At 39.6% G+C, this 27,456-nt stretch overlaps 2 protein-coding genes across 7 annotated transcripts; both read left to right on the top strand.

Annotated features, from left to right (window-relative positions):
* Positions 1-4,345: 4,345 nt before the first annotated feature.
* Positions 4,346-12,599, top strand: sqor (sulfide quinone oxidoreductase). 2 transcript variants are annotated; one of them, XM_031282695.2, is made up of 10 exons: positions 4,346-4,550; positions 5,254-5,458; positions 5,666-5,836; positions 5,959-6,012; positions 6,105-6,299; positions 6,405-6,614; positions 6,856-7,039; positions 10,900-10,967; positions 11,089-11,267; positions 11,360-12,599. In XM_031282695.2, the coding sequence occupies exons 2-10, from the start codon at positions 5,261-5,263 to the stop codon at positions 11,415-11,417; spliced, it is 1,317 nt and encodes a 438-aa protein (XP_031138555.1). In that variant the 5' UTR covers positions 4,346-4,550; positions 5,254-5,260; the 3' UTR covers positions 11,418-12,599. The 2 variants fall into 2 exon arrangements, with proteins under 2 accessions (XP_031138555.1, XP_031138556.1); XM_031282696.2 differs by lacking the exon at positions 4,346-4,550 and having other exon boundaries at positions 5,345-5,469.
* Positions 12,600-13,590: 991 nt separating this feature from the next.
* Positions 13,591-26,078, top strand: ctdspl2a (CTD (carboxy-terminal domain, RNA polymerase II, polypeptide A) small phosphatase like 2a). 5 transcript variants are annotated; one of them, XM_031282693.2, is made up of 14 exons: positions 13,593-13,860; positions 16,398-16,609; positions 16,932-17,067; positions 17,243-17,389; positions 17,538-17,750; positions 18,029-18,070; positions 18,556-18,649; positions 19,220-19,331; positions 19,428-19,514; positions 19,607-19,669; positions 21,237-21,316; positions 22,169-22,295; positions 24,464-24,559; positions 24,872-26,078. In XM_031282693.2, exons 2-14 carry the CDS (start codon positions 16,421-16,423, stop codon positions 24,935-24,937), a joined length of 1,452 nt encoding a protein of 483 aa, XP_031138553.1. In that variant the 5' UTR covers positions 13,593-13,860; positions 16,398-16,420; the 3' UTR covers positions 24,938-26,078. The 5 variants fall into 5 exon arrangements, with proteins under 5 accessions (XP_035858904.1, XP_031138553.1, XP_035858903.1 ...); XM_031282692.2 differs by having other exon boundaries at positions 13,597-13,860; positions 17,523-17,750; XM_036003010.1 differs by lacking the exon at positions 18,029-18,070 and having other exon boundaries at positions 13,596-13,860.
* The last annotated feature ends 1,378 nt before the right edge of the window (positions 26,079-27,456 follow it).

Genomic DNA, 27,456 nt, shown 5'->3' with positions numbered 1-27,456 from the left:
AAAAAAACTCCTGTTTATGCAGACTCATTTCACTTCAGAGTGATAGTACACCACCTTAGACTGTCACTTAGTAAATATCAGACAAATCTGATGTAGGATTTCAAATAAAAGCCCTTAAAAATGTCTAATTATGGTTATATTTGAACTCTGATACAGGCTGATCTGAAAAGGAAACCTCCTGTTTACACAGACTCATTTCACTTTGAGTGACAGCAGAGGACCTTAGACTGTTCCTCAGTCAATATCAGGCCATTCTGATGTAGGATATCAAAATAAATGCTCTTGAAAATGTCTAATTAAGGCTATATTTTAGCTAATTCAGGCTGATTTGAAAAATAACCCTCCAGTTTCCACAGACACATTTCACTTCAGGCTCATAGCAGCTCAGAATAACACTTGGACAATATTAGAGCAGTCTCATGTTGATTTTCAAAATGTAGGCTATGAATATAGGCCTACACACAAACTGCACATCATTTTCCAGATACACTTACATGCACATGCATAGAACTAGCTCTAACTGCAATACTGGCCCCATACTGTAACTGAAAGTCAAGCCTCTACTGTCAGCACCAATTTACAACATAACTCTTATTTTATTTTTTTATTTTCTGCTTACTCATTTTCAACTTGTGTTTCTTTAATGTTTAATAAACAAACAGGTTAGCAGAGGGTGAGGCTTAGCCTGTGGGAATATAAAACCTGTTGCAAAGGAATTAAACTGTTCCAAAGGGCATGCCTGTTTATTCTTTATGGCACAACAATGGCTCATTCTCCAATAAACCCAAGAGTGTATGGCTGCGTGGAGACCTCCTGTCTCATGCTTCCCGTCTCATGCATGGGTGTGTCCAACGATAAATTCAGATGTTCAGAATAAGATGGTAAATTCAGATGTTCAGAATACGAAATAGTGAATTATTTTCTAAATGAAGTCACGGTTAAGTTAGTGAGCATGATGCAATTAATTGAACGCTGTTTAAACTCTTAAATTAACGATAGCCTATAGTTGGCAGATTTGTGGATGTTAATGTTGTCTTTTTTTTATTATTAATGCTTTATTTGCAAGTTCATAGCAGTAAGAAAAAAGGACAAGCGTAACATAAAAACATATAAATGCAAAAAACATAGCTCAACAATGAAGACACCCACATAATACTAAAATGAATACTCTTTTACAATTATAACATGAGACCACAGAAGAGTAGGCTACAATAAAAAGGTTTTCATGCCTCCCATTAGAAGGGGATCTGATATCTAAAATTTAGATAAGAGGAGGTTAACCAATATTTTATTATAGGCTAAATCTTTTTAATCTTCTAATTTCGAAAGCTGCATTTATGGATTTGAAATTTGACAACAAAAATTATGATTAATATAAAATTTTGGTTAACCTCCTCCTTTCTGAAATCATAAAACATTTAAAACTGCATCAGCGTTTATCTCCCATCCCGAAACAGACCTCAACAGTCCCGCCCACAGCCGACTCCGGAAGTAAAAATCCCATTGATTTTATCCATAAGGATTTAGATTATCAGTCATAATGTCTAAACCATCCGAGGTAGACTGACCACGAGCTACGTGGTTGTGAAACGAAGGGTTCTGCTCCTGTAGAAGCTAGAAGTCTATATGTAATCAACCTTGTTTTAAGAAAAACATGTTTTATCCGCGATTTAATGGAGACAAACTACACTACCCACAATCCTAAGCAAAACAGCAACTTCTCTAATTGGTCCAACTCGCTGTTACCATAGAAACGTTTGTCACTGCCCGATGTGAGTCGAGTGCAGATGTGAGTCGCGCATGCTCAGATTTAAACTGTTTACGGCATAATGTGTCATACAGAAATTTGTGAAATCTATAAAATAATAAACGTTTCTCTTTACATACAATAACAGAAGATGGTAATCATTTCAAAAACGTTGTAGCTATCTATGACTGTTTGGTTGCTAACGTTAGCTCAAAATACCATTCAAGTGACAGCCTTTGTTGTGTTTGATTGCTAACTTTTAGCTAGCAGTCATTTCAAAAACGTTGTAGCTATCTATGACTGTTTGATTGCTAACGTTAGCTCATAGACTGTGCGTTAGCTCAAAAAGCCGTTACCATCTTGTAGGCTACTTGTCGCAAAGTGACGCATGCGCGACTTACATCTGCACTCGACTCACATCGGGCATTGACAACGTTTACCGTACCAGGAAACCGCAAACGGCAAGAGCAAGCTTCTACCATTGAAGTCTATGATAGTTTCTGTACTCGGTCTTGTACCTTTGCCTTTTTTGCCGTTTTCAAAATGTTTTTTTGCGCCGAATCAAATGTCTTATGTTCACTATTCATCTTGTAGCTGGTTGGCTTGGTTCCAGACTTAAAACTCTATTTATAAGCAATTTTCGAAACGTCAATGGAACAATTGAATGGGAAAAAACACTTCCGGAGACAGAGCTGAAAAAAAGTGGGCGGTCACTGTTGAGCTCTATGCTGTGTGTGGACCATAGACTGTATACAGTCTATGGTGTGGACTCTTAGTACATCCATGGTGTGGACTAGCCAGACCCTCCTCCGCAGCGCTTTGAAGGAAGGTCTGCAAATGCGAGGCTACCATTTCTGTGATACAAATCTGTGTGAATGTACAGGAGACTGGCTAGTTAGTCCATGATTTATGGGGGGGGGGTGATAGCTTTAGCTAGAACCAGAGCCCTAGAAACAAATAATTTCTAATAAGGGACCATGCATATACTGTATATAGAAGAGAACCATGTAGTCGGTGGCTAAAACGTTAACTGCCGGTTTATAATGATCGCTTTTGATTGGTCGGACGATGGAGGAGGCGGAATAAATAATGACTTCAACCAAAGCCCGTCTACGGAAAGCCGTTCCACTCCCTATTAAGCCCGTTCTCTTAATACATCCATGATTAAGCCCCATTGTACCTACTTTGGTTGCAGTTCCACCAGAGTTCCACTGGGGGTGATCTCGGTCCAGTGCTAAATGAATGGGACCCTATGGAGCTAGACGGCTAAATTTGTCTCTTTCGCCTGATTGTCGATGAGAAATCTTAGATTTGATTGTAGTTTTTGCAAGTTCAACATGGATTATAGGTCGAAAGTTGAATGAACGAGTACTTATGCCCTTTCGATTTGTTACAGGTTGAGTCGTTGTTGCCCATAACACGCTAGCATTCTGCTAATGAATGCTGATTGGTCAGTTAAGGACAGATTACGATCGAAGATCCCGCTTGACGGCATCCGAAGCAGAACCAGAATGCCAGAGTGAATATTTCGGCGTGGTCTTTAAAACATTAGCAAACCTCTTTCTAGCACGTGTATTGACAGGGAGAGTCTAATCTGTCAGCTGTGTTGTCGATGCCTCGAGAGAAAAAAGGAAGCGACTCAAAGCTTGCCGTAAAGCAGTATCTCTGGCCGTATATGTGTATGACGTCATTGACATTTTAAAAGGCTTTTTAGAACAAAAAAGCCACTTTAAAAAAATCTAACACCCAGCAGTGTGTATTTTCTTAGCCTCCCCTTTCAAATGCAACATTCAAATTACTAGACAAAAAATTATATCCTGAGAAAAGTGGATTTTGAGGGGTATAGCTCCATAGAGTCCCATTCATTCTGCACTGGCCTGTGAGCGCCCCCTATATGGAACTCTGGTGGAACTGCAACCAGTTCAGAAGCCGGAAGTAACGAGAGAGTGGAACTTGTCGGTACTGTCGGTACACGATCCGTTCTGCACATGCGCAAGATAATACTGTTTTACGTATCTGTCGGTACACGATCCGTTCTGCCTGCACGATCCGTTCTGCACATGCGCAAAATGTTCGCGCATGCGCGGTTGTACGAGGATTTACGACACTGCACGATCTGTTCCACGCTTCCGGTCGACAGCCAGGCTAACGTTAGTTTAGCTAACAGCTAATTCGGCTAACTGCTAGCTGAGACAGCATGTAATAACTTTAAAAGACCCTCAAAATAAAACTTGAAAATAAACGTTGACATATATAACAAACACCTAACATATATAACAGCTGTTACGTCAGTTCTACTTTACTTGTGCTCATTTAAAATACAATCACTCAATACTTGTCTTTATTGTTATTACTGTGAAGTCTTAATTTAGCTGTAGCCTGCTTTTCCCATTACGTTTGAGTTAACGTTATTTTAGACTGAATCTAGCTGTCAGCTAGCGGTTAGCCGAATTAGCTGTTAGCTAAACTAACGTTAGCTTCCCGGTGGAGGCTAGCCATAGGCTAGCGTGGAACAGATCGTGCAGGTCGTATGGATACGTAAAACTGTATTATCTTGCGCATGTGCAGAACGGATCGTGTACCGACAGAACTTCTTCCCTTATTAGAAATTCTTTGCTTCAACTCTGTTACGTCCGCCCCTCAAAGGGTGGCGACTGCAAGTTCACATTCACAACGGAGTAGCTTCAGGTTGTGGAAGTCCTGCGTTCTTCGCCCAGTCGAATTAGGTTGGACTTAATTCTCCCGGATTTTGTCTGAATTGACGCTCAGACAAACAGTTAAACGGGCAGCAGTGTTGGTCAAGGCAAGTATCACACAAGTATTTTCTTTTTCGACGTTATAGGAAGGCTCTGTCAGTTGATTACGCAGCATGCAGCAGTTCAGCTCAGATTTGGATTCACGGAAGAGGATGTAAACACCCCAAATAAATGTAACCTACATAATTATATAATCAGTTACTTGTGCTACGGCTATAAAGGACAGTGGCTTCTGTCAAACTGGCATATACTGAAATATGTCAAAGTGAGAATCTCTCACATAAGCTAAAGTAGGTGCCCTTATTATGCTGACCTCGTTACTCTACAACTTGTCAAGAAAAGTCATATTTGCTCCAGCAGATATTATGGTGTGTTTGTGTGCGCGTGTTTTGTCCAAATTATCTGGGATGGTCACTTTTTACAAAAGCTAGGGTGGCAACTAACTTAAAGCTACAATCGATCAATTCATGATCTCATTGTTGTCATATTGCATGTCAGAACACTACATTTTTAAGATGCCTAAACTCTACTCCCCATCCAACCGCACTAATTTACAGTATTATTTACAGGTCATTTATAGTACGCATTAATCTAAAAGACAAAAATAGTTCTACTTCTTACCTACTCATAGTCAAAATGTAAATGTGGAGCAGCCAAATGGGAAGTGCATGTTGTTGACAGATTTTGTACGTTTGAGTCCCAGACAGCATAACTGAATTGTTGCTAACCAAAATGACTCGTTACTTTCAGACACAGAATGGCTGCATTGCATCGTCTGGGGCAGTGCCACTTCACGCGCATTGCTATCTCTCATTTTCACACGAGCAGCCGGGCCTCTGCCAAACAGCACTACAAAATGCTTGTGCTGGGAGGAGGAACTGGGGGCATTTCAATGAGTGCACGAATGAAGAGGATGATGGGAGCTGAGAATGTGGCTGTTGTGGAGCCCAGTGAGGCAAGGATCCAGTAGATTATGATTATAATTTGTCTACCTTTCTTTGTGTATCACTAGAATACGATTAAAACTACAAATTATGAAATGTGGTGCCTTTCATTCAGCTGTGAATTTATGTTTGCATTTTTGTTTTAGTCCCTCAGAAACATAATCATATTTTCCACCATCTTGTAAAGCTGGTGTCTTATAACTTTCCTATTTTTTCAGATGCACTACTATCAGCCAATATGGACCCTGGTTGGTGCTGGTGCAAAAACTTTAACCTCATCCAGTCGTTCCACTGCAAGTGTTATGCCGTCTGGAGTGAAGTGGGTGAAATCTAAAGTTCAGGAAATAAACCCAGACACAAATACTATACGCACAGACGATGGGTCTGAAGTATGTTTGCTTTAAGAAATTGTTGTATATTGTGTCATCTACTGTCTTGGCATTGAGTTGTTTTTAAGTGATGAGGATTTTATGTGCATCTAGCCCTACTTAGACTTTCTTTCACATTGCAGATCTCCTATGAGTATTTGATTGTGGCTCTTGGTTTACAACTGCATTTTGAAAAGGTGAAGTAATGCTTTTTTCATTTATAGTAAACTTTCTCAATTGTATATAAATTCTATTACCTCTAAAAAATGTGCACTGTTCTTATATGTAGATCAAAGGACTGCCAGAAGGATTTGAATATCCAAAGATTGGTTCAAACTACTCAGTCCAAACTGTGGAGAAAACGTGGAAAGCACTGCAGGACTTTAAAGAGGGAAACGCTGTGTTCACTTTCCCAAATACTCCTGTGAAATGTGCTGGAGCTCCACAGAAGATCATGTATCTAACAGATGCCTTTCTCAGAAAAGTACTTAATTTTTAGATTGTAATGATAATGTAGTACATTTTGAAACTATCAAGTGTGGTTCTCTAAGTTCTCAGTAAATGAAGATATTTTATGTTTCTATCCAAGACAGGAAAAAGGGATAAGGCCAATGTAATATACAACACATCCCTACCTGTGCTCTTTGGGATCAAGAAATATGCTGACTCATTGTGGGACATTGTGAAACAGCGTGACCTACAAGTGAACCTTAGGCAAAACCTGATTGAAGTGCGGGCAGACAAGAAAGAAGCTGTATTTGAAAATCTTGACAAACCAGGCGAAACCAAAGTGTTTGAGGTAACTGTATTACTGTACTTTACCTCAACAGTGGCTTTTACATAGTAGTATAGTATTGACGGCTTTGTATAATGGACAACCTATTCCATCATGTGACCTCCTTCCGCTTTAATATATATGTCCTGTTATGAACAACCTAATACACTATACATTGTTTCTACCTTTGCGCCTAAATATATGCCAAATTAGAAAAAGAGACTCCAGTGAAAAATGCTTACACTTTGCTGTTTTTCTTTATTAGTATGAAATGCTTCATGTCACACCACCAATGGGACCCAATTTGGTAATAAAAGGCAGTCCACTGGCAGATGAGGCTGGCTGGTTGGATGTCAACAAAGACCACCTACAACATAAAAGGTATCCCAATGTGTTTGGGATTGGAGACTGTACCAACCTGCCCACAGCCAAAACAGGCGCTGCTGTCGGTAAGTGACTATTGTGTCAGTTTGAACATTGCATCAACCCAACACTGGAATGCACTTTATTGCTACATACGATTCGTACATTTATATCTCTTGTTAACTGCTTGTGGTTCTTGTAATTTGAGAGGTACTTTCCTCAGTACTGTAAGTGTATTGCACACTTACCTATTACACAAGACTAAAAGCATACACCACGCCTTATGAAGCTTTAATGTTAATTGTATCATTATCTCAGTTTATCTTTGTGTACCATTCGATTTGACAAAGAAAGGTTTTGCACGTGACACAGACACATGGTGAAAAAGTTTAACCCTCTGTGCCGAGCTAATTTGAATTTCCTGTGTTTGTGCCAGTTCCTGTCTGTTAACTGTGGATTAAATGATTGGAAGTTCCTGGCAACTTGGGGTGTTCTAAATCTGTACTTAGCACTTATCACCTTCTGCTCAACTGCAATCAGACTGCAGCTAAGAATTTAGCCTAATCATGCTCATCATGTTTACATGTAGTGTATTCATGCAAGATATGTCATGCTAAATACTTTTTTCATCGTGGAGGATGGTATTTTCAGCCATATATCTTATCCCTTCTAGACTAGCTCTGTCTACGCCAGCGCTACATAAGCGGCTGTAGGGTTGGCAATGAAAATCAATCAATCAATCCATCTAGGCCTGTAAATTATTACATAATTGTCAATTTTTTTTACATAAACGCATTTTCTTTGTTTAACCGCAATTAATTGCTAACATTAGCTAAGGTCTTAAAGGGGTGATTAAGTGATTATATAGGGTATTTTACACTGTTCCTTAAGGTCTCCTAATAGGGTATGTAACATTGGTTGGGCTGAAAATTGCCCGAATGCTATTTTATTAGGCCCTTAACTACCCTGTGAATATGGCTCTATTTGGAACAAGAGCTTTTCTTCCAAATATGGTATGCTCATGAATATTTAGATGAGCTGCGCGCTGACTGGTTTGAGCGAACCCCATAGAAACACATTGGAGACGAGACAGCAGGTCTCATACTTCAGACACTGCAAAGTTATACATTGTTTGTTGGGCTATTTCGTTATTAAATTCACTTCTGATACTTTTTTAAGCGAGAAATCAACTATATAAAGCTCAAATATGGGCCGTTTTACGAAAATTGATGGCTAATTGCAAATTTGGTAAGAAGTGTCGGACTTTAGCTAGGAGCTCCACACAGTCTGACGAGAAAGCGGCAACCTCCATACCCAGTGAAAGTCACCGTTTCCCTGGGTACTGGACTACTGGAATACTTGGGGCTTTTCAATACACTGGTGTCCCATTTCAATTTAATGCATTTTTGTGAACATTAGGGGTTTTATTAGCTGCTACTGTCCCTTCAATCTTATGTGTACAGATTGCGGCTAGTTAGCTTCATTTTCATTTTCATAACTAGAGTATATTTACAGTTTGAATTTCGTCACGCCACTTATATAACATCTACCCCAAGGTCTTGTAAAGCTAACAATGGTGTCCGATTTCAATTTAATGAATTTTTGTGAATTTCAGAGGAATTCTAAGAGGAGGCTAGCTAGCTCTCATTGATAGAGCTCCATCCAGCCACAGGCTCTATCAGTGAGACTCGCGGACAAGAGACGTTTATTTCCCCGATCGTTTGTTTAAATAACTCAACACATTATAATTACACACATTATAAGATTAACTGGAACCTGTGGTAAGAGATTGCTAGCGTAACAAGCTCACTGACCGCGCTCTCACTCACACACACCGGCCATTTAGCAGGAAGAGGGGAGCTGCAGGCCCTGGAGCTCTGTCAGGTCAGTGGCGTTTGGTAGTCCATTAACCCAAAAAACGGTGACTTTGCGCGGGTATGGAGTGCCGTGGGCTGCTAGCCGTGACGGAGCTCCATCTACCTCACAGCAGGCCGGGGTCTGTGAAGGAAGGCAGGCCGGGCGGCGAGGCAGCAACCCAGGCAGCACCGGCCGCTGAACTCCGACACACAGTCGGACAAAATTTGCAATTAGACATTGATTTTCGTAAAACGGCCCATATTTGACCTCTACATAGTTGATTTCTCGCATAAAAAAAGTCTCAGAAGTGAATTTAGTGGTAAAATAGCAGATGAACAATGTATACAATTTCTGAGATCTGCGCGACCTATTCAGAAGACTAAGCTGACCTCAGATCAGTGGTGTAGCCTATGTAAATGTTTGGGCGTGACAAAGATAGAGACTAGAGCCATGAGGAGGAGCCGCCGAGTTGATGTCAAGTAGGCGGCTCGTTGAGATTTGCCTGTTTTCAGAGGCAGTTTCAAATTGTGAGATTTGCAGAGGAAAGAGGTGTCAATGGGATTTTGAGGTTCTATGTATGTCCTAGTTACCCACTAAACTGTCATTATTCAACTATGACAAGGTAAAATCGGTTTTGCATTCTATCACCCCTTTAAGGCGTTTGACTGGTAATTGTCGATTTTGTTTAGATAGGCCAAATTGTAATTATTGAAGTAGTTATTTGTCAGACTATATATTATTATTATTATTATTATTATTATTATTATTATTATTATTATTATTATGTTAGTTGTTGGCACTTGACCCTATACATGTTCATAGCAACAAAAATGACAGGGGGATACAGTTAGAAAAAATGATGATGTTTTATGATGATAAAGAGGAGTTGTTTACTTCAGGCTGTGTGTTTGTGTTATCACATTATCTGGGTCACATAACAGTGATATAACCAAAAGATGTATCCTGAAAATTTGACGGAAAGAAACAATTATTTTGTTAATCGCAATTATTTCTGAGACAATTAATTGTACAGCAAAATTTTGAATTGTTACAGCTCTAAATCCATCTGTCTTTCATTGGATGCAGAGGTAAATAATGCCAACAAATATTGAGTGAGTCCAAAACTTAGCTTTTGAGGTATGTTGTCATGAAATTAATGACTCAATTTCTATCAATCTCAACTTAACGTTAATCTTAAAGTTAATGTTATATTTTAACATTCTAACCAAAGGATGTTAAAATGCTAACTGAATGCACGTTAACATGAAAGCAACTGAACTAACATGCTGACTTATAATGCAATGCATTAAAGCTACATTGTGTAAGAATTTCTCCCATCTAGCGGTGAAATTGTATAATTTTTACATTAATTATGTTTTTAAATGAAAGTTTGACTCAGGTACATTCACAAAAAGACCCTAGATTGCATTTTGGCGAGAGTTATGCTTTAACTTTGCATTTTTTCCCAGTTTTCCTCATGATCCACAGTCCATAAACATGCCTGTTAGGTGAATTGGTGACTCTAAATTGTCCACTGATGTGAGTGTTTGTATGTGTGTGTGCCCTGCCTCTTGCCTATAATGTAATGGGATACACTCCACCCCCTGCAACCACACACATGATAAGTGGATAGTGAACATGCTTGTAGGGATGGGGAAAAAACTTTACCATTTTCTTTTACACCACCAAATGTCAAACTTTAAATGATTTGCCCCACTAGTGGTAGGGCACCTATAGCTATGTTGCCTCTTCATTTTTTATCCGGCCAACAATTTTCCTATCTGCTGTGTATTACTACAGCACCTCGGGCTGCTAACATGTCTGTAAACTTCTATGGCATGTTCAAGATCCAGACTACATACTGATTCAAGCAGATGTTAGTACATAGTATGTTCACACTGGAAAAGTGACAAAATGATGTTAGTATTTTTTTTGTATACTAACTGCTAAAACACTCTACTATTTACAGATATGATGTAGTACATATTGTACAGAATTAGTATGTAAGTTGGATTTGGGACACATTTTTAGTCTTCTTAATTCCTAAAAAGAGAATTTACACATAACATTTTTTTCTTCTAATTCTCAGCTGCACAGACTGCGATCTTAAACAGAACTATCAGCAAAATAATGAAAAATGAAAAGCCAGATAAGACGGTAAGTGACACATCAACCATGATTCATCTGTTTGAATTTGAAAAATATTAGAACTTCTCTGTTGGAAGTACCTCTGTTGAAAAATGTGCAAACACATAATCAGTAACCACCTTGTTTACAGTATGATGGCTACACCTCATGTCCGTTGGTTACAAGCTACAACACAGTGATTCTAGCAGAGTTTGACTACAACGGACAACCACTGGAAACATTCCCCATCAACCAAGCCAAAGAAAGAAGAACCATGTACCACATGAAAGCTGATGTGATGCCTCACCTCTATTGGCATGGGCTTCTACGGTATGTATAAACATAATTAACAACAATGTTAATAGTTGGTAGTAATGAATCATACAACATTTTATTAATGTTCTTTATTTTTCTTACGTCAGGGGCCTGTGGGGTGGACCAGGACCATACAGGAAACTCTTTCATCTTGGGATGAAATGAAACCTCACCATCAGTTTGCAAGTAAATAGCTATATTCCCTAAACTATTAGGGAAAGTAGTAGCACATTAAATCCATCATGCTCAAAAAGGGTGGACACATACTGTATGGTGGCTAGTGTGGTGGTAATATGTATGATCTGGACATCATGATTAATCACAACAAGTTTGATGAAGTTATCATGAATATTTAAATATCTAGGTTTAGTTAAACCTACATTAAGTGGTGCATTGATATTACCATGGAATAAAATTACTCTCTGTAATGAGAGAGTAGAAAACACTGAGAATTAACACTCCGCTCTGCAGTTCTGTCTTTTAGCTGCTTATATGTAGGCGGCACATTGAATGTAAGGTCTTGCTGCGGTCATCCACTCAATTATCCAACCAGCAGTGAGATTTCATAGGAGCCTAGAACAAAGGTTTGTAGAACATTCTTTGATTTGCAACTGTACCAGTGTACCTTTTTATAAGTCAGTTGGTTTCACCTAAGTCCCACAGCCTAACTGAAGTTAGCCAGGCCTTCTTCCCTTCTTGCTACAGAGTATATAATATAGGTTATGTTGCCCATGTACATCCAATAAACTGACCCAATTTGTTTTTTTAATTGGCACATAGCATAAATAAACAATTCAAAATGTTGATGTTTTTGGTATATTACATGATCATTTGTTTTTTTCAGGATATTGGAGGGATGCTCAACGCTATAGCTGTAATCGTTGTATTGACAGTATTTCCTAATTACACTATACAAAATATAGTCTTTTTCAGATTGCTGCACTAACAATTGTGTATATCGACGAAAGTCAGTTATTGTGTGTGTATTTTCTTGCCATTTTAGGATGTTAATAGTCTTCAGGTTTGTCTCTAGCTTAAATGCTTAAGCATCCAGTCTGTGAAAATGAGTGATTTTCTTTGGGAATGCTTGACCATTAACATGCAAGAGCTTTTCTTACACTTAAATATCAATGTCAGAAATATAGTTTTGTACATAGTGATTATTTTTCCACGAGTGCTTAACTGAGATATTAAACATCTTTGTGGTTATAAAGTCAGTGCAAACTTCATTATTGTATTAATCTTTGATCATTAAAATGAGTGTACACTTAAAAACCCAATGTAATTATGCTATTGAAGTAAAAACTGAAATGTTTGATGAAAAATCATAAATATTTACTCAGTATAGTTTCAACCTTGTTGCACTTTATAATTATACATCCAACAGTGTTACTGAAAAATTATAGTTATATTATTATTAGTTATAATGTATATTTGACTTAGTTTTGCTGTGATTCTTGTATAGTATAATTTACTTTTCTGCAGTCCCTGATTAATTTGATTACTTCAGGGCTTAGGACACAATCTTTCTGCATAACTGTTAAGAGTCCACATGGTCTGCATTTAAAAGTGTAATGTGTACACTGCTAAATTGGCTGTACATACTGCAGACAATGTTTACTCTGCCATGGTGCTGGTAGTGGAAAGGGTTCTTGGGAAGTGAATTGCATGTTTGTGCCCATTAACTGCACATTATTTTAATTTTCATTAGCTACTGAAAATTCCCATCATTTTACAATGTTGTGTTTAGATTAAAGAACTTTGTCTTGCCTTCCAGGCATCAAAAGTTATCAGCAGAGTTTTGGTTGACAGGATTTAGAACCCAATACGTAACAGAGTTGAGCGTGTTGATTGATTACTAGTGTTACTGTTATTACTACCCTCTAGGAAGGCAGTTCATTTCACTGTGGTGTGAAAGTCGAACTTAGAGCCTGAAACTTGCTTGAGAATTTGCTTTAATGAATTAAAGTTTTCTTAGGCAGCTGAGTGCACAGTCTGTTTCCACAGCTCTTCAAAGTTTGCACAGCCAGAACTACTCCTAGGCCATTAAAGAAAAAAAAAGGACTTCTCAAGCACTGTAATGGTGATGAAACAATGTATGCAAAAACGTATTCAAAATGATCAAATCTTCTGGGACTCTTTAAGCAAAAAGATGCCAACATCAGATCTGATCCTTCTTTAATGTAACAAGAAATTACAGATAATGCACACATCTATAGGATGCAGTCTATGGTGTTTAGTTAATACGTGCACCAGTCTACACTTGTATGCCTTGTAGTCGCACAACAATACCAGCAGGGATAAAGTGTGGTAGTGAGCCTCAGTCCAGCTGCGCACACCCACCATAGCCATTTTTTTTTTCTGTTGACTCCGCCACGTTGGTTCCCCTACGTGTGTGTCGCATTCCCCTGCGCACGCAGCGCACCACCAACGTTATGTGTTTGTGATGAGGCGGGAAATGGCGTCCGCAGACATGTTTGGTCTGTGACTAGCGTAGCTACCGAGCTACAGACACAGCTGGCAACAACCACGGCCCGACCTCTACCGGTGGCCGCCACGGTCGCGGCCGAGAGCTGCGGCAAGTTTTGAATAGCTTCCTAGATCATCAGTAAGTAACAAACAACGTCAACATGTAAACAAAAATAGTTAGCCTGACTGCTGCTAGCTAGCGGCTAACGTTAGCCAACGAAGGGGGCGTAGTCTAATGGCTGAACATAACTATGGAAGCGAACAAAATGACGCGATAGTCAGAGCGCAACTAGCTGATGAATAGCTTTATTTTACCGATGAATTGACGGATAGTTTGAATGTTAAACGCATTTGTTTACGGCGCACGTGTAAGACGTGCTGTGGGAACTGACGTGAATAATGTCACGGCCTTGCTTTTGCTGCTATTGGCGTTTTGTTAGACTGAAAGCTAACTGTAGCCACTTGTGTTAACTAGCCACAAACCCACCGACAGCATCTGGTTTAGTAAGTTCTATCTGACGTCGCGGTTAACGTTACATAACGACCGTCAGCGCTGCTGTTATGCTACCAGAGCTGATTTAGCAACAAGTAGCTAATAAAGCTGCAGCATAATCGACCAAACGTGCATACATCACGCGTTTTTACTAAACACCAGCTCAATTTGAATATATTAAAGGCCTCGCATTTCCGTTTACCATTAATGTTTATCGCGTGCACGCTGCCCACTCCACTGACGGGGCTGCTTGACATTCATTTGATTTTGACAACAAGTTGTGCTCTAAACTTTGTTTGTAATCTTGTTAAATGGCTGTGACAATCAATGGGGAAATATGAGTTTATCATAACTGATTTGCTGATCCTCACACTGAAGGTACAGTCATGCCATATTAGTGAAATCATGATTAAACCGTTTTATTAAATTGGTCTCATGTAGCACACTTCATTTTGATTACTAATATGTAAGGTTAATTCACGGTAGCTACCGGCACACCGTTTAACGGCAGGTGGAAGTGGTAACGTTGGCAACGCTCAGTAACAAAGTTAACGGTAAAGTAATTTCATATATTCCCTTGCCAGTGGCAGTTTCTTTTTTTCAACTTTCTGTCACTTTGGTGTGGAGGGGGCAAGGAGAGCGTAATTTACATCAGGAGAAAACACCTTGTATTATGGACCCACAGCCTGCTGCTCTGAAGCCTGGCATCACCACACAGAAAGCATGCTGTACCATCTTCCTTAGTCTGTTTCTCTCTGCCGTTGTTGTTTTTCACACAGAACCGGTCTGGTTAATATGTCTCACATTGCCAGACATTCCTCCACAGCGCTGTGGAGAAGGGGCTGGCTAGTCCAGGTCAGGATGGGAGAAAAACATGCTTAATCCCGGAAATGAAACGTCAATATAGACTGACCTTAACCTATTCTATATCAACGTTTCATTTCCGCGATTGAGCACGTTTTTCTCCCATCCGGGATTGTTGAAGTGCCGCTGGAAATTCTGCCGGATGTCCCTCTTTTTAGGCCGGGGGGGCATTTTGTCAGAATACAGCATTGGAAATCTGCTTAGAAATATAGGAAATATTGGATAGGATAGAACAACACAATGTAATTCTGCTAAAGAAAACACAACATTCATTATTAATTTAACTTGTTTTCATTTAGAAAGAATTGTATATCCAAATACAATACACATTTTCTATAGGCTCAGTCTTTCTTTTAAAAGGAAAAACAATTCCAGTGCTGGTTCCATGTTATCAGAATTTTGGGTAGTCATCATGGAAACATTAATTGGTCATGTGACAAGGGCTCTGATCCAATGGAAATCACAATTATCAGATTGACAGCACTCTAACCCAATGGATTGGTTGAAAAATATTTCAGGGGGGGCGGGTGCCACCCTGTTCCCCCCTTCTAGCCCTGCCCCTGGGAGGAATGTCTGTCTAGGTTAAGGTTAACTTAACTGACGTTATAGAGGTCTGCTAAAACAAGCGCTAAAGTTAGCTAATGTCAGCTATCAGAGCTAACGTTGGGCTGTGACAGAAAACGGCAGAGAGAAACAGACTTTACTGTCGGTTTGCGAGCTCCAGGTGAATTTGGGAAAGCTGTTGCTGTAGATGTAATGTTACAGTAAAGTAAAAAACGGCTTGACTGCAGTCATCTCTGTTTCCTACCGCAATAGAGATGAGGCGCTCTGTTTTTCTGTACTGGTGGGCGTTCTTTTTCCCAAGCAGTAAGCATATGCTGTCCCTGTCAGGTCTGGAAGAATTGCATCTCCCTGTACCTACGGTACTGTAGAAAAACGAGTACTGTCACGTTTTCAGAAATTTGGTACCGACTTGATACCGAAGTACTGGGTCTCATTACATCCCTACCATCAGCCACCGGTGAGCGGCATGTATCTCCAGGGCATCGGCACATGACCATCAGCCACTTTTCGATCTCGGCGTCAGTCTTAATTCATTTAGTTTACACAAATATTTTAATAGAAATTAATGGCAAATTTTCAATAGCTTCTGTTTAATCAACACCAAGAAATATTACTACACTGGACAAATATGACACAAGTTACCTCTTCGCTCTGAAATTTAGTGCTTCTTATTGAAATATTTGTTTTCTCAAGAGTGAGACAGCCTTTTTTATTTTTAAAGCAAAGTATCTTAAGTTTTCTTTCCCCCTTGTCAGAATTTTCTATGTGACGTTGGAGCATGATGAGGCTGAGAGTGCGTAAAGCTCCTCAGCAGCCGAACTTAGGCCGTCGAACCCACCTGACCCAGGCTAAACGGAAACACCGGGAAGTGGAGCCATCCCCGGTGAGAGGTCGAGGCAAAATGCAGAAGAATGAAACAGGCCTGTTCTCCACTATAAAGAAATTCATCCGAGGAAATGCTGTCAAGGTGGGCTTACATCAGAATTCACAGCTGCTCTTTCATAATTTTGTTTTTGCTGCTGTAAGATAATGATACACTACTACTACTTACAAGACAATTAAATCAGATTGCATTTATTTATTTACTTTGGCATGGATAGAGACACAATAGTACCATGATTTAATTGTTATGAAAATATCCTGCCATAACTTATTTTTTACAATGCTACTAATTGTATTTCTCATTATAATAAATTTGAGATTTTCAGATTAAAAGACCACCAAAAAGCTGAAAAGTGAATGATTTGTAACCTCGATTGGTTCTGTATTCCTGGTTTTGTTTCTGTCAGGTGGAGCAGGATATCCCTGCAAAGAGGAGTCGTATTGATTGTAATTCTGAGAGCGATCTAATTACATCAACACCACAGACTAGAGGCCTTTCCAACAAAACAGTCTCAAGAGTTTGCCGGAAAAGTCCAAATAAAGGTATTAAAGACCCAGTAAGAAGTGTTATAAAAGAAATGTCTTATTTTGACTACAGCGTAACAGATGACATCTAATGCCTTTTTCAAGTTTACAAAAAAAAAGAAACCATATACAGAAATCTATACAGATATTTTGTTTTTGGGTTGTTATTCAAAAGTTGTTGTTTTTTTTATAGACACAATGACTTGCAACAGTAAACCCATGAAACCGAACGGTAAACTAGAGGTCCCTGTAGAGGCAGCAAGCAGCCCAACACGCACCACCCTGCTCGGAACCATCTTCTCTCCAGTCTTCAACTTTTTCTCACCAGCAACTAAAACTGGTAATACAAACGAGTCCTTCGATATTCATGTCTAAAAAAATATCTAATATTTTGGATTGATTTTAAAAAAAAAAAAAAAAAAAAAAAAGTTCCTTTTGTGATATTTGACAAAACTGTACTGTAACGTATTCAGCCACTCCTGGTTCAGACTCTCCTGGCCAAGCGATTGAGGCAGAGGAAATCATGAAGCAGTTGGACATCGAGCCGGCAGAAGAAATGCCAAGCAGCACTCTCACATCTACAGAGGGCATCACTCCGTGTCACCCTGCACCGATATTACCGCATAGGCTTCAGATCACCTCTGATACAACCATAGAAGAAGGAGAAATAGTCACTGAAACTGACATGCCACCATTAACGGGTACGTCCATTCTCACATTAGAGCGTCATGATAGGCTTTCAGAAGCAAATACTAAATGCAGACAGTTCTTATTATTTATTTGAACCTGCTTTGGTGACTTTGATGGGTGGGGTTTACAATAGTAGGATGTTTAAATCAAATGAATCGTCTTTTGGACACGCAGATTTGTAACCATGACACTGCTCTTTGGAAACATAATGCTAAGTCAGTTTCACTGTGTCTTTTAACAATCAAACTGCTAACATAGTTGTAACCTCTGCTTTATGATTTAACAATAGAGAGCCGAAGTGAAACTGGAACGTCCAGGTTCTGTTTCAGAAGTAAGGAAACCTCATTCAAAATCCCACTGACATTTGTAATAACTTGAAAAACTACAACATCCAGCCTTGGAACAGAGCCTTTCTCAACAGTATGTCATGTGGCTTACTCCATATGTTTAGATAAGGGCGGCCATTTTTAAAAGAATGATCTATTATTCAACATGTCGGTTCTTTACCAGCCTTTAACAAACATCATTTCTCATAAGCCCTGGTCCATTGTGGGTAAACGTATGCTTGATTAATTGTTGTTTAACTTTGGTTTCACCTTCTTATAGCAGATCCTGTAGTGGATGCTGATTTGTGTTAGAATATGGACAGTAGAACTGTGGGTGAGGCTTCGTGACAGACCGATGACAGAGATGTTGAATGTGAGATTGATTTACAGGATCTAGTGGAACAGAGGTTACCCCGGACAATGACGTCTGCTCTTCGTTACTCAAGAACATAATATTTGAACTCCTTTTCCATCTCTCTGCCTTCATCAGCTCCTGGTTGTATGCCAGACGGTGGTTACCCACATGCATTACCTTCAGCTCCTCCAGAAACCTCATATGAAGAGGAATGGGAAGTTTTTGATCCGTAAGTTGAATTTTCAGCAGCTTAAAACAACAATAGCTATTTATTTATTTAAAATTATTAAAAAAAATAAAAAAATAAGGAGCTGTAAATTGAGATTGGTTTTTGGGTTAAAGTTTCAACTCTGCACCTTTTACAACACAGCCTGTGATCGAGGTATATCTCACTTCCAAGATGACATTGCACGTTGGTGTGTGGCCGGAGCTCGCTGCAATGTGAAACAACCACTAGATGGCAGCAAAGACAGGACTCTGATGACTTGACACCATGTTTACACCACTACTGGGCTTCATTGGACTAAAGCTTTTCTTTTTTAGCAGTTCAGTTAATTCACTTTAAAGTCTTATTTAAATCTTTTCAGACCCCTGTAGTATTGAAATTGGAGTCGACATTTTCTGTTCATTAAGTGGTGAAAAGACCAACTCAGTGCCCGTACTAGTTAACATTTCTGCCGGAATGACCAACACCATATTTAAAATGTTCCTTGTTTTTAAAGCGTTGCTCTTTGTTGGGACACTCGTTGTTTGTTTTGTTAAATGAGGGTCTTTTTTGTTTTTGTTCCTCTGCTTTAAGGTACTTCTTCATCAAGCACGTGCCTCCGCTGACAGAAGAGCAGTTAACACGCAAGCCAGCGTTACCTTTGAAAACACGCAGCACACCAGAGTTTTCTCTCGTCTTGGATCTGGTAAGCAGTAAACCGTTTCTTGTGCTGTATCTCATATTAAAAGTAAATTGACTAATGGATTTTTTTCTGATTTTCTTTGTTTTTTTTTGTCGTAAGGACGAAACTCTGGTCCACTGTAGTTTGAATGAGCTAGAAGACGCAGCCCTGACATTCCCTGTGCTTTTTCAAGATGTAATATACCAGGTACTAACTGTTAAATGGCATTCTCTAATCGAAAGGTCTCCATTGTCTTGCTGCTGTGACTCAATTTCTTCTGTTCTGGTTTTAATCTGAAGGTGTATGTTCGGCTGAGGCCCTTTTTCCGCGAGTTTCTTGAGCGTATGTCTCAAATGTATGAGGTGAGATGCAACTCTAATTTCCATGAGACTCTAGACCAGTGGTTCTCAACCGGTGGGGCCCGCCCCCCTGGGGGGGCGCAGACACTCTCCTGGGGGGGCGCGAGTAGGCTACAGGATGGGAGGAAGAAAAAAAATCACGTAATGTAACTACACGTCGCGGCGACGCACGCTGTTCGGTCGTGGCTGGGTAGCGTTGCATTTCCTCCCCAACTCATTTCCTGGTTCTTCTTCTTCTCCATCGACAACATGAAATCAAGGAGAGGGTTAACTTCTCCTGCTCCAGATTTCCCACCGTGGTCAGAAAGAACAGGGGAGACACTTTGTTTCTCTCACTATGACTCTAGAGTCGGTACTCGCTCTAAAGCTAAACGCTGTCACTCTCTCACTTCTCCCTCTACCACCCACACACACACACACACACACACACACACACACACACACACACGCTGGCTCATGCACACACCAGTGCACAAGTATAAACATCAGGACACTTTTGTAGGTTACGGAGAAAGCTCTGTGTGGAGCCTCCGCACTGTAAAATAAATCATCCTCCTGGCGACTTTTTTGTTAAAAGCGACTAGCGACAAATCTAGCAACTTTTACTGGTGTTATTGGAGACTTTTGTGGTGTTTGGAGACTCGAAAACACGTATCACTCTGCAGTTATGTGCTCAACGAGCAGCGGGTGCTGCCGTGAGCCCCTCCCCTGTCCAAAAGCCCTCACAGGCGATCAGTCTCTCAGTAGCTTCGCGCAGCAGTCCCAGCCTGCAGTCAGAGCAGAGAGGAGACACACACCACTCCGTGTCCAGGCTGCACACACGCACACATCGTTGCATCATCTCAACTTTATTGAAAACACAATTAATCCACATCCAAATTATTTCAAAACCAAACAAAATGGAGAGATTTCTAGTGAGGACCAACAAGGCAACCGACGCACCACCAGCTGCAAAAAAAGCTTCTAAGGTACGATGAAGCATACCTGGCTCAGGTTTCACATTAACATCGCCTACCTGCAAGCTTTTGTAAAAAATGCAGATGATATGCCTACTGTTAGGGTTAGTAATAATAACAATAATAAAGCATAAATTCATATCAGAGGTCTGGTGCCAATTCCCAATTATAGCAATAGCCTAGTAATGATAATAGGCCTACTGATGATGATGATAATAATAATAATAATAATAATAATAATAATAATAATAATAATAATGCATGCAAGCTCACATTAGAAGTCTGGTGTTACTGCCAATTATAACAATAGCCTAGTAATGATAATAGGCCTATCTACCGCTACTGATGATGATGATGATGATGATGATAATAATAATAATAATAATAGTGTGGGCCTAAAAATAATAGCCTAGCCTAGGGCTATCTATCTATCTATCTATGCAAGGTGGTGTAGTGGGGGTGGTGCCGGGCGGGGGGCAACTGTAATGAACCAGCTTTGGGGGGGCCCAGCTTGCAAAAGGTTGAGAACCCCTGCTCTAGACAGTATCTGTGTAATCTGACCTGCTCTAAATTGACGTATTACTCATTTATTGCTGCTGTCATTACAATTTCAGATTATTCTCTTCACGGCTTCAAAGAAAGTATACGCAGACAAGTTGCTCAACATCCTGGATCCGAAAAAACAGTTGGTCAGGTCAGTGACAACACAAGACTCTGAAACAGCTTTTATAATAAATTATATAGATTTTACAGGATGTACAGCTACAATAACGCTAGAGAAATTAGTTTGTAATCCATGATTCAACCTAAAGAGTTGACTAGCTTTATTCTACACTCGTAATCAAAGATAGACATATAATGTTTGTCTAACTGACAAAGAAGGCTCGATCTCTTTGCTGCTTTCTTTTCCAACCTTTTAAACATTCTCACAAATAAATGAGAATAAATAAATACATTTGCTGCTTGACACCAAAATGACTTCCTCGGTGTGTTTTGTAATGTATGTTTCTGTAGTTCTGTTGCTGTTTTTCAAGTTAATCATGTTTGCTTGTCGTAGCAAGCTAGCAACAGTTGAACAAGCATCGATATATGTATTGATGTGCTTGTTAATCATCCACACGCACCCATGCTCAGTGATCTGGTCCTCCACACCTCTGACTTGTCAGTTATACTCAGCCATAAATACAGTATGTTCACAAGTCTGGGAGGATGCAGCAGTAACTCCTCTCCCTTTTGTCAAATGAACAAATGAGAGGAAAGAACCTGTTTTGCTAATAGAAAGCAGACAATCACTGTTCACATAACTGGCTGCTCTAAAGTTTGTATAGGTAAAGAAGTCTTCTGCAAAATGTAACCGTGCTGTCAAATAAATGAGGATAGTCACCACACATGATGTTTTAGTCAATATGACCTTTTTAAATACTCCACTTGGGAGATTATCAGTTTGTTTGTCATTGTTTGAGCTCAAGAACTTTTTGAAAAGATGTTACTGCATGTTTTAACTAAGGAATATTCTCTCTCTCTGTGTTATTTTTTCTTTTTTTAGACATAGGCTATTTCGTGAGCACTGTGTGTGTGTTCAAGGAAATTATATTAAAGACCTAAACATTCTCGGACGGGATCTTTCCAAGACTATAATAATCGACAACTCTCCTCAAGCCTTTGCCTATCAGGTAAAACTTTTTTTTTTTTTAAAGGAACACTTCGACTTATTGGGACTTGAGCTTATTCACCGTATCCCCCAGAGTTAGATAAGTCCATACATACCCTTCTCTGACCACCAGCCACTGTGACTTTTTACCTAAAAAATATCACACTTTCTCTGTAGTCTACCGTTAGCTAGCTATCGTAAATGTAGGCTACTTTTAAAATGCCATATTTTCCCTCTGGGCTCACCAAAATGGACGTAAAGGCATATTAACCATTCACTGAACGTGATCGCTAGTAAACATATTACGCTTGCTCTGCTAGTCTATCATTAGGACAAGACCCTGTAGCCTGGTGGTGGGGGAGGCTGTCTGCCCTTTCAAACTCATACCTGTGTGTACAGTCTTCTTGGACACCATCTGAGAGAGTTTTCTCCTGTGCAGGACATGCCATAAGTCAGGAGAGGTGTGTTTCTTGCCAGAGAAGGCAAATATGGTCATTTTTCTGCAAAAGAACTGCTAAAGTTTGAAGCTGTCATGTCATTTTTCAGTTTTTCAAGAATCAGTTTAGGAATCGGTTAGGAATCAGAATCGTTTTAAAAGTACCGGTTCGGCATCGGAATCATAAAAATCCAAACAGTACCCAACCCTACATAACACGAGTTGTTGCAAAAAAAGTTGCAATTTTTTTGTATAGTTCTTAAAAATAAAAAAATAAATAAAAAGGAAACTTGTTTTGGGGCGAATAATAATTATTACTATTAATTAATTACTCTGGGCTGAGATTTTCTAGGAACCTTACCAAAAAGGCTCAGGATGCTGCAAATGTTGGTATAATATGAAAACTGGTGGATTTAAGACACAAAATAATAATTTATTGAATTAATCAAATATGAACATATCTGTCACTGTCGGTGGCTTGTTGATTTTTACATTGTTAGTTAATTTCCTATCCTGGGCTGGGACACACATTCATACGGTTTAATAAAGTACTTATTGGCCTTTAACTTATCATTACACTTACAATAACGAGCGTAGCTGTCCTCAATTTAAGTCATCCTGTACATCTCATCTGTGTTTTTTCCTGCATCCACCGTGTGTGTGTGCGTGTCAGTCGCGGGGAAACGGAGCAACAGCCCCGCCCGCTGCAGAGAGCAGACAGATTGAAACAGCAGCCGCTGACTTTAGAGTGAAAAAACGTTACAGCGTACATTGATGTTAAAATGTATACAGGTTGGCAGGACAGTCTGAAATGTTTTGCACGGTCTTTCGCTGTACGTTTTGTTGGCAAATGTGAGATGTTCGAGTCACACACGTCTCGTCTTCATAACAGAAACGAGGAAATTAATTTGACCCATTCTCACTCCCGCTTGGTCAGTGGCTGCACGTGGGATGCTGGGATTGTGTGAGTAATGATAATGCGATAGGGGGCCCCGGCTGTCAATCAATGTCTTCCAGTGATGCGGGCCCCTGATTGGACCAGGCCCGTAAGCAACCGCGTACCCTGCTTACCGATAGTTACGCGTCTGAATCGCTCAATTCTCATTGGCTACCTGCCAATGTGGCAGGTAGATTGACAGTGTTACCCGCCAATTGCAAATTCACCCGCATTTGGCGGGTGGTCGGGTGTTAATTCCATGCCCTGCACATGAGACACAGTCATCTTCTACCCGTATACAAACTGGGAACTATATTCTCAGAGGGCGAAGTACTGCTACTTCTGCTACTTGGGTGGAGTGATTTGCTCCTGAAGCCCTGTGGTGAGGGGCAGAGAGTAACAACGGTGCTTTTGCGCTAATCACTCCGCCCAAGTAGCAGTGCTTTGCCTTCTGAGAATATAGTTCCCAGTGTGTATACGGTTAGAAGATGACTGTGTCTCATGTGACCTTGTTATTTGTATGCTGTGACTATACAAATCACAACATGTAAATAGGAAAATGTTATTTTGTCACTTATTGGGAGCAGTAGGCTAGATGGAGCCGGTTACCTCCAGGATCTGTGCTAAACTAGACTAGCGGTGGGGGCGCCAGACAGTTACGACACGCACAGAGATGAGAAGGATATGTATGGCCTTATCTAACTACAGTGAATAAGCTAAAGTCCCAATAAGTCGGCGTGTTCCTTTAATTAAAAAGCTACGTCTATCAATATTTCTGTGTCACTGTGATACTAAAGCACAGATGTGTCTTTTGCAGCTTTCCAATGGAATCCCTATTGAGAGCTGGTTTGTGGATAGAAATGACAACGAGCTTCTAAAGCTTGTTCCTTTCCTCGAGAAGCTAGTGGAGTTGGTAAGTATGAAGACCTCTGTCTAGTTAGACTGACAGAAACTCTAATGTGACAAAATGTGGGATTGGAGTAGAACCATTAATAAATAGTTTGTGATAGGCCAGATAGAAACCGATAGTAACGTATCAACACCACCAAAACCCACAACAGAACGTGTACACCGTCAGCACCATGTGGTGACACAATTCTATTTGGAATCTGCTTTTGAATTTGCAGTTGAAAAAAGCCGTAAAAACTTAGCGTTAGTCATCAGCACTGAACTGAAAAGTCTGTTTTCTTCTAGTTTTGATCTGTTCTCTCTCTCTCTATCACAGAATGAAGATGTCAGACCGCACATTCGAGAACAGTTTCGTTTGCACAACCTCCTTCCTCCAGACTGATGACCTCGTGTTCCTCTCTTAGTTCAAGATAGTAACAACATTGGAAAAAAAACTTCCAGAAGAATATATTCAACAGATTTCTCTTTTGCAAACATTGCCATTATAAAAAAAAAAAAAAAAAGAAGAAAAAAAATGTAATCATGCAAGAAAAATTGAAGGTTTATGTTTGTCAAAAAGCCCTGGATGTTTTTATACACACACACTCAAACCAGATTCAGAACAAACAGACCCGCACACTGCGGCAGACTTTTTGCTCGCATGTTTTAAGTGCAACTTTGAAGGCGGCTTCCTGGAAGGTATTTTGTCTTTTGAGAACAATTTTGGATTGACAAAACTGAATGTCATGCAGTGTTGGATTATATGGACCCTGGTGGCTTCAGCCTGTCCTTGAACGGCCAGTCAAACCTGTATAATAGTCACTCTATTTACTTGTAAATATATGTACATAGATTTTTTTCTTCAAGGTTTTTAAGGCATTTTATTTTCACTTCAGATTTTAGTATGTATTCTTTGATTCGGTTGCTTTTATAAACCAACAACACGTTAGTGTGTTTTGTTTGAAGTTGTTGATGAACTGCTTTTCTGTTAATGCCTGCATTATTCCTGTGATGCTTTACTCCATTACATGCAGTTGTCTGTAATAAGGTGCAGTTTAAAAAAAAAAAAGAAAAGTATCTTTTGGAGAAAAATGTTTCTGAAACAATATTTTAAATTTATGTAATGTAAGCTAGACTTGGGTCAACTGAATACAAAGCCATAATGGCTGAATTTTAATTTTGGAGATTTGTATTTGACAGTCCATTCCTGATTATTGTCCTCTTCAATAAGGAGGGGGGGGTGGGGTTCAGGCATCTTGCACTTTGGCATCCAGCCCTTTGTAAGTTGATGTAAAATCTTGTCACTTTTCTATACAGGTGTGTATCACCTCTAATTTGTTATGTGGGGTGGGGGGGGGGGGGGGAAATTAAAGCACCAGCAAATTGCCAACATGTTTGCTTTGAAATCTTGTTTTCCAAGACGTCTTGTATGTGGGATCTTTATGATGTAGGAGTCACAAGTTTTGTTGGCTATTGAACGATCACTCCTGTTGTATTCAGTGTTACTCAATGGTTTCCTTGAAAATAAATACATTTTTATACGACTCAGAGCCTCCTAATTAAAATACACAACATTGGGTATATTTATGAATTTCTTATTTTAAATGAAAATACCTGTTATTTTTGGCCACTGGTAGTTTGTAAATGGTTCCATCTTAACAATACAGTGATTACAGCATACAAGATAACTGAGCTTGACATGTCAGACAATCTAAACTCAAAGGCCACTTGTTTGTTTTGGCGCTTTTGACCATGTCGCACTGTCCTAATCAGCACATTGACTTTGCTCAGTTGTCATGGAACTGTAGGTGTTACTTTCTGATCTGGTTGATAGCTCCACAACAAACATGTAAGTTAATCTTGAGTTGAAATTGGTTTATCGACATACAAGAGGAAGATTTATGTAGCAGTGTAACAAATAATTTAATGAAATTATGAGACTGAAATTTCTGATTTACTACTCTGCATTTCAGTATGCATTTTTAGATGTTGTTTTTTTTATTATCTCTGAAAGAATATCTTAGAAGGTAAAGCTAACTTTAAGTTCGAAGGTATCCACTTCAATAGTCTCTTTTGTTAGACCTGAACAACTAAAGCTGGGAGTCTTGAGAAAAAAAGTAAAGATTGAAGGGTTGAAGAGATACAATCCCTACAAAAATGTAGGGAGAACCGGTGTTGCACCGAAATCTGTGACCCGTCGTGATCTGTGTCCCTCCTGTTAAAAGCGTAGCGCCCCCTTCCGTGGTTAAGGTTAGGGACAGGGGTTTGGTTCAGGTTGAGGTAGGGGGACACCGATCTCGATGGGTCACAGATTTCGGTGTAACACCGGGACGAATTAAACAGTTTTTAATAAAACGTCATTTACAAAAACATCGTAAAATACTGAAAGCTAATATTTTGTCACTAGCAACCTACATCTGTCCTCTGTCAAATACAGTTGCATTTTCAGCTCTGAACGAAACCGTTCGGGAGTTATTTAAGCAGAAGTCGGACGTGCGTTTTGTTTCATTCGTCCCTCCTGGCCTGGACTAATGAAACAGGCATGGGGGACGAAAGAAACATTTAAGCTATGTACACTTCCCACAACTTCAATATTTGGCAACATATCATGAGTGGTACTTCAGATAGGTGTTATTTCAGATAGATTGCTGCAGGGCTATACTTGGTGAATGTACAACTCGATCATTGCCGTCATCGTGAAGCGCGGTTATGGAAATACCATGCACTATGCCATTTATATAGCTAGAATAATACATGTTTCCAATTATATAATGTTTCTATAGTACAAAATGTCATTTCACTCTGTTCTTCTACTGCGGTCAAGCCAGCCTCCACCTCGAAATAAGCGGTCAAAATAGCCGCCCCTATATTTCGCGGTGCGCGTATACACTTGCTATTACGGTGAGACCGTCAGAACTAAAA

Source organism: Sander lucioperca, chromosome 7, assembly GCF_008315115.2.
Source record: "Sander lucioperca isolate FBNREF2018 chromosome 7, SLUC_FBN_1.2, whole genome shotgun sequence".
In the NCBI taxonomy this organism is placed as follows: domain Eukaryota; kingdom Metazoa; phylum Chordata; class Actinopteri; order Perciformes; family Percidae; genus Sander; species Sander lucioperca.
The sequence above is the reverse complement of the archived record's forward strand: the minus strand, read 5'-3'. Positions and strand labels throughout refer to the sequence as shown.

Excerpts from the sequence above, each read along its gene's own strand:
- sqor (XM_031282695.2), top strand. The coding sequence starts at position 5,261 with ATGGCTGCATTGCATCGTCTGGGGCAGTGCCACTTCACGCGCATTGCT. Across the intron at positions 6,013-6,104 it reads TACAACTGCATTTTGAAAAG|ATCAAAGGACTGCCAGAAGG; the intron begins GTGAAGTAATGC and ends TCTTATATGTAG. Across the intron at positions 11,268-11,359 it reads TATTGGCATGGGCTTCTACG|GGGCCTGTGGGGTGGACCAG; the intron begins GTATGTATAAAC and ends TTCTTACGTCAG.
- ctdspl2a (XM_031282692.2), top strand. The coding sequence starts at position 16,421 with ATGATGAGGCTGAGAGTGCGTAAAGCTCCTCAGCAGCCGAACTTAGGC. Across the intron at positions 18,650-19,219 it reads GAATGGGAAGTTTTTGATCC|GTACTTCTTCATCAAGCACG; the intron begins GTAAGTTGAATT and ends CTCTGCTTTAAG. Across the intron at positions 21,317-22,168 it reads CCGAAAAAACAGTTGGTCAG|ACATAGGCTATTTCGTGAGC; the intron begins GTCAGTGACAAC and ends TTCTTTTTTTAG.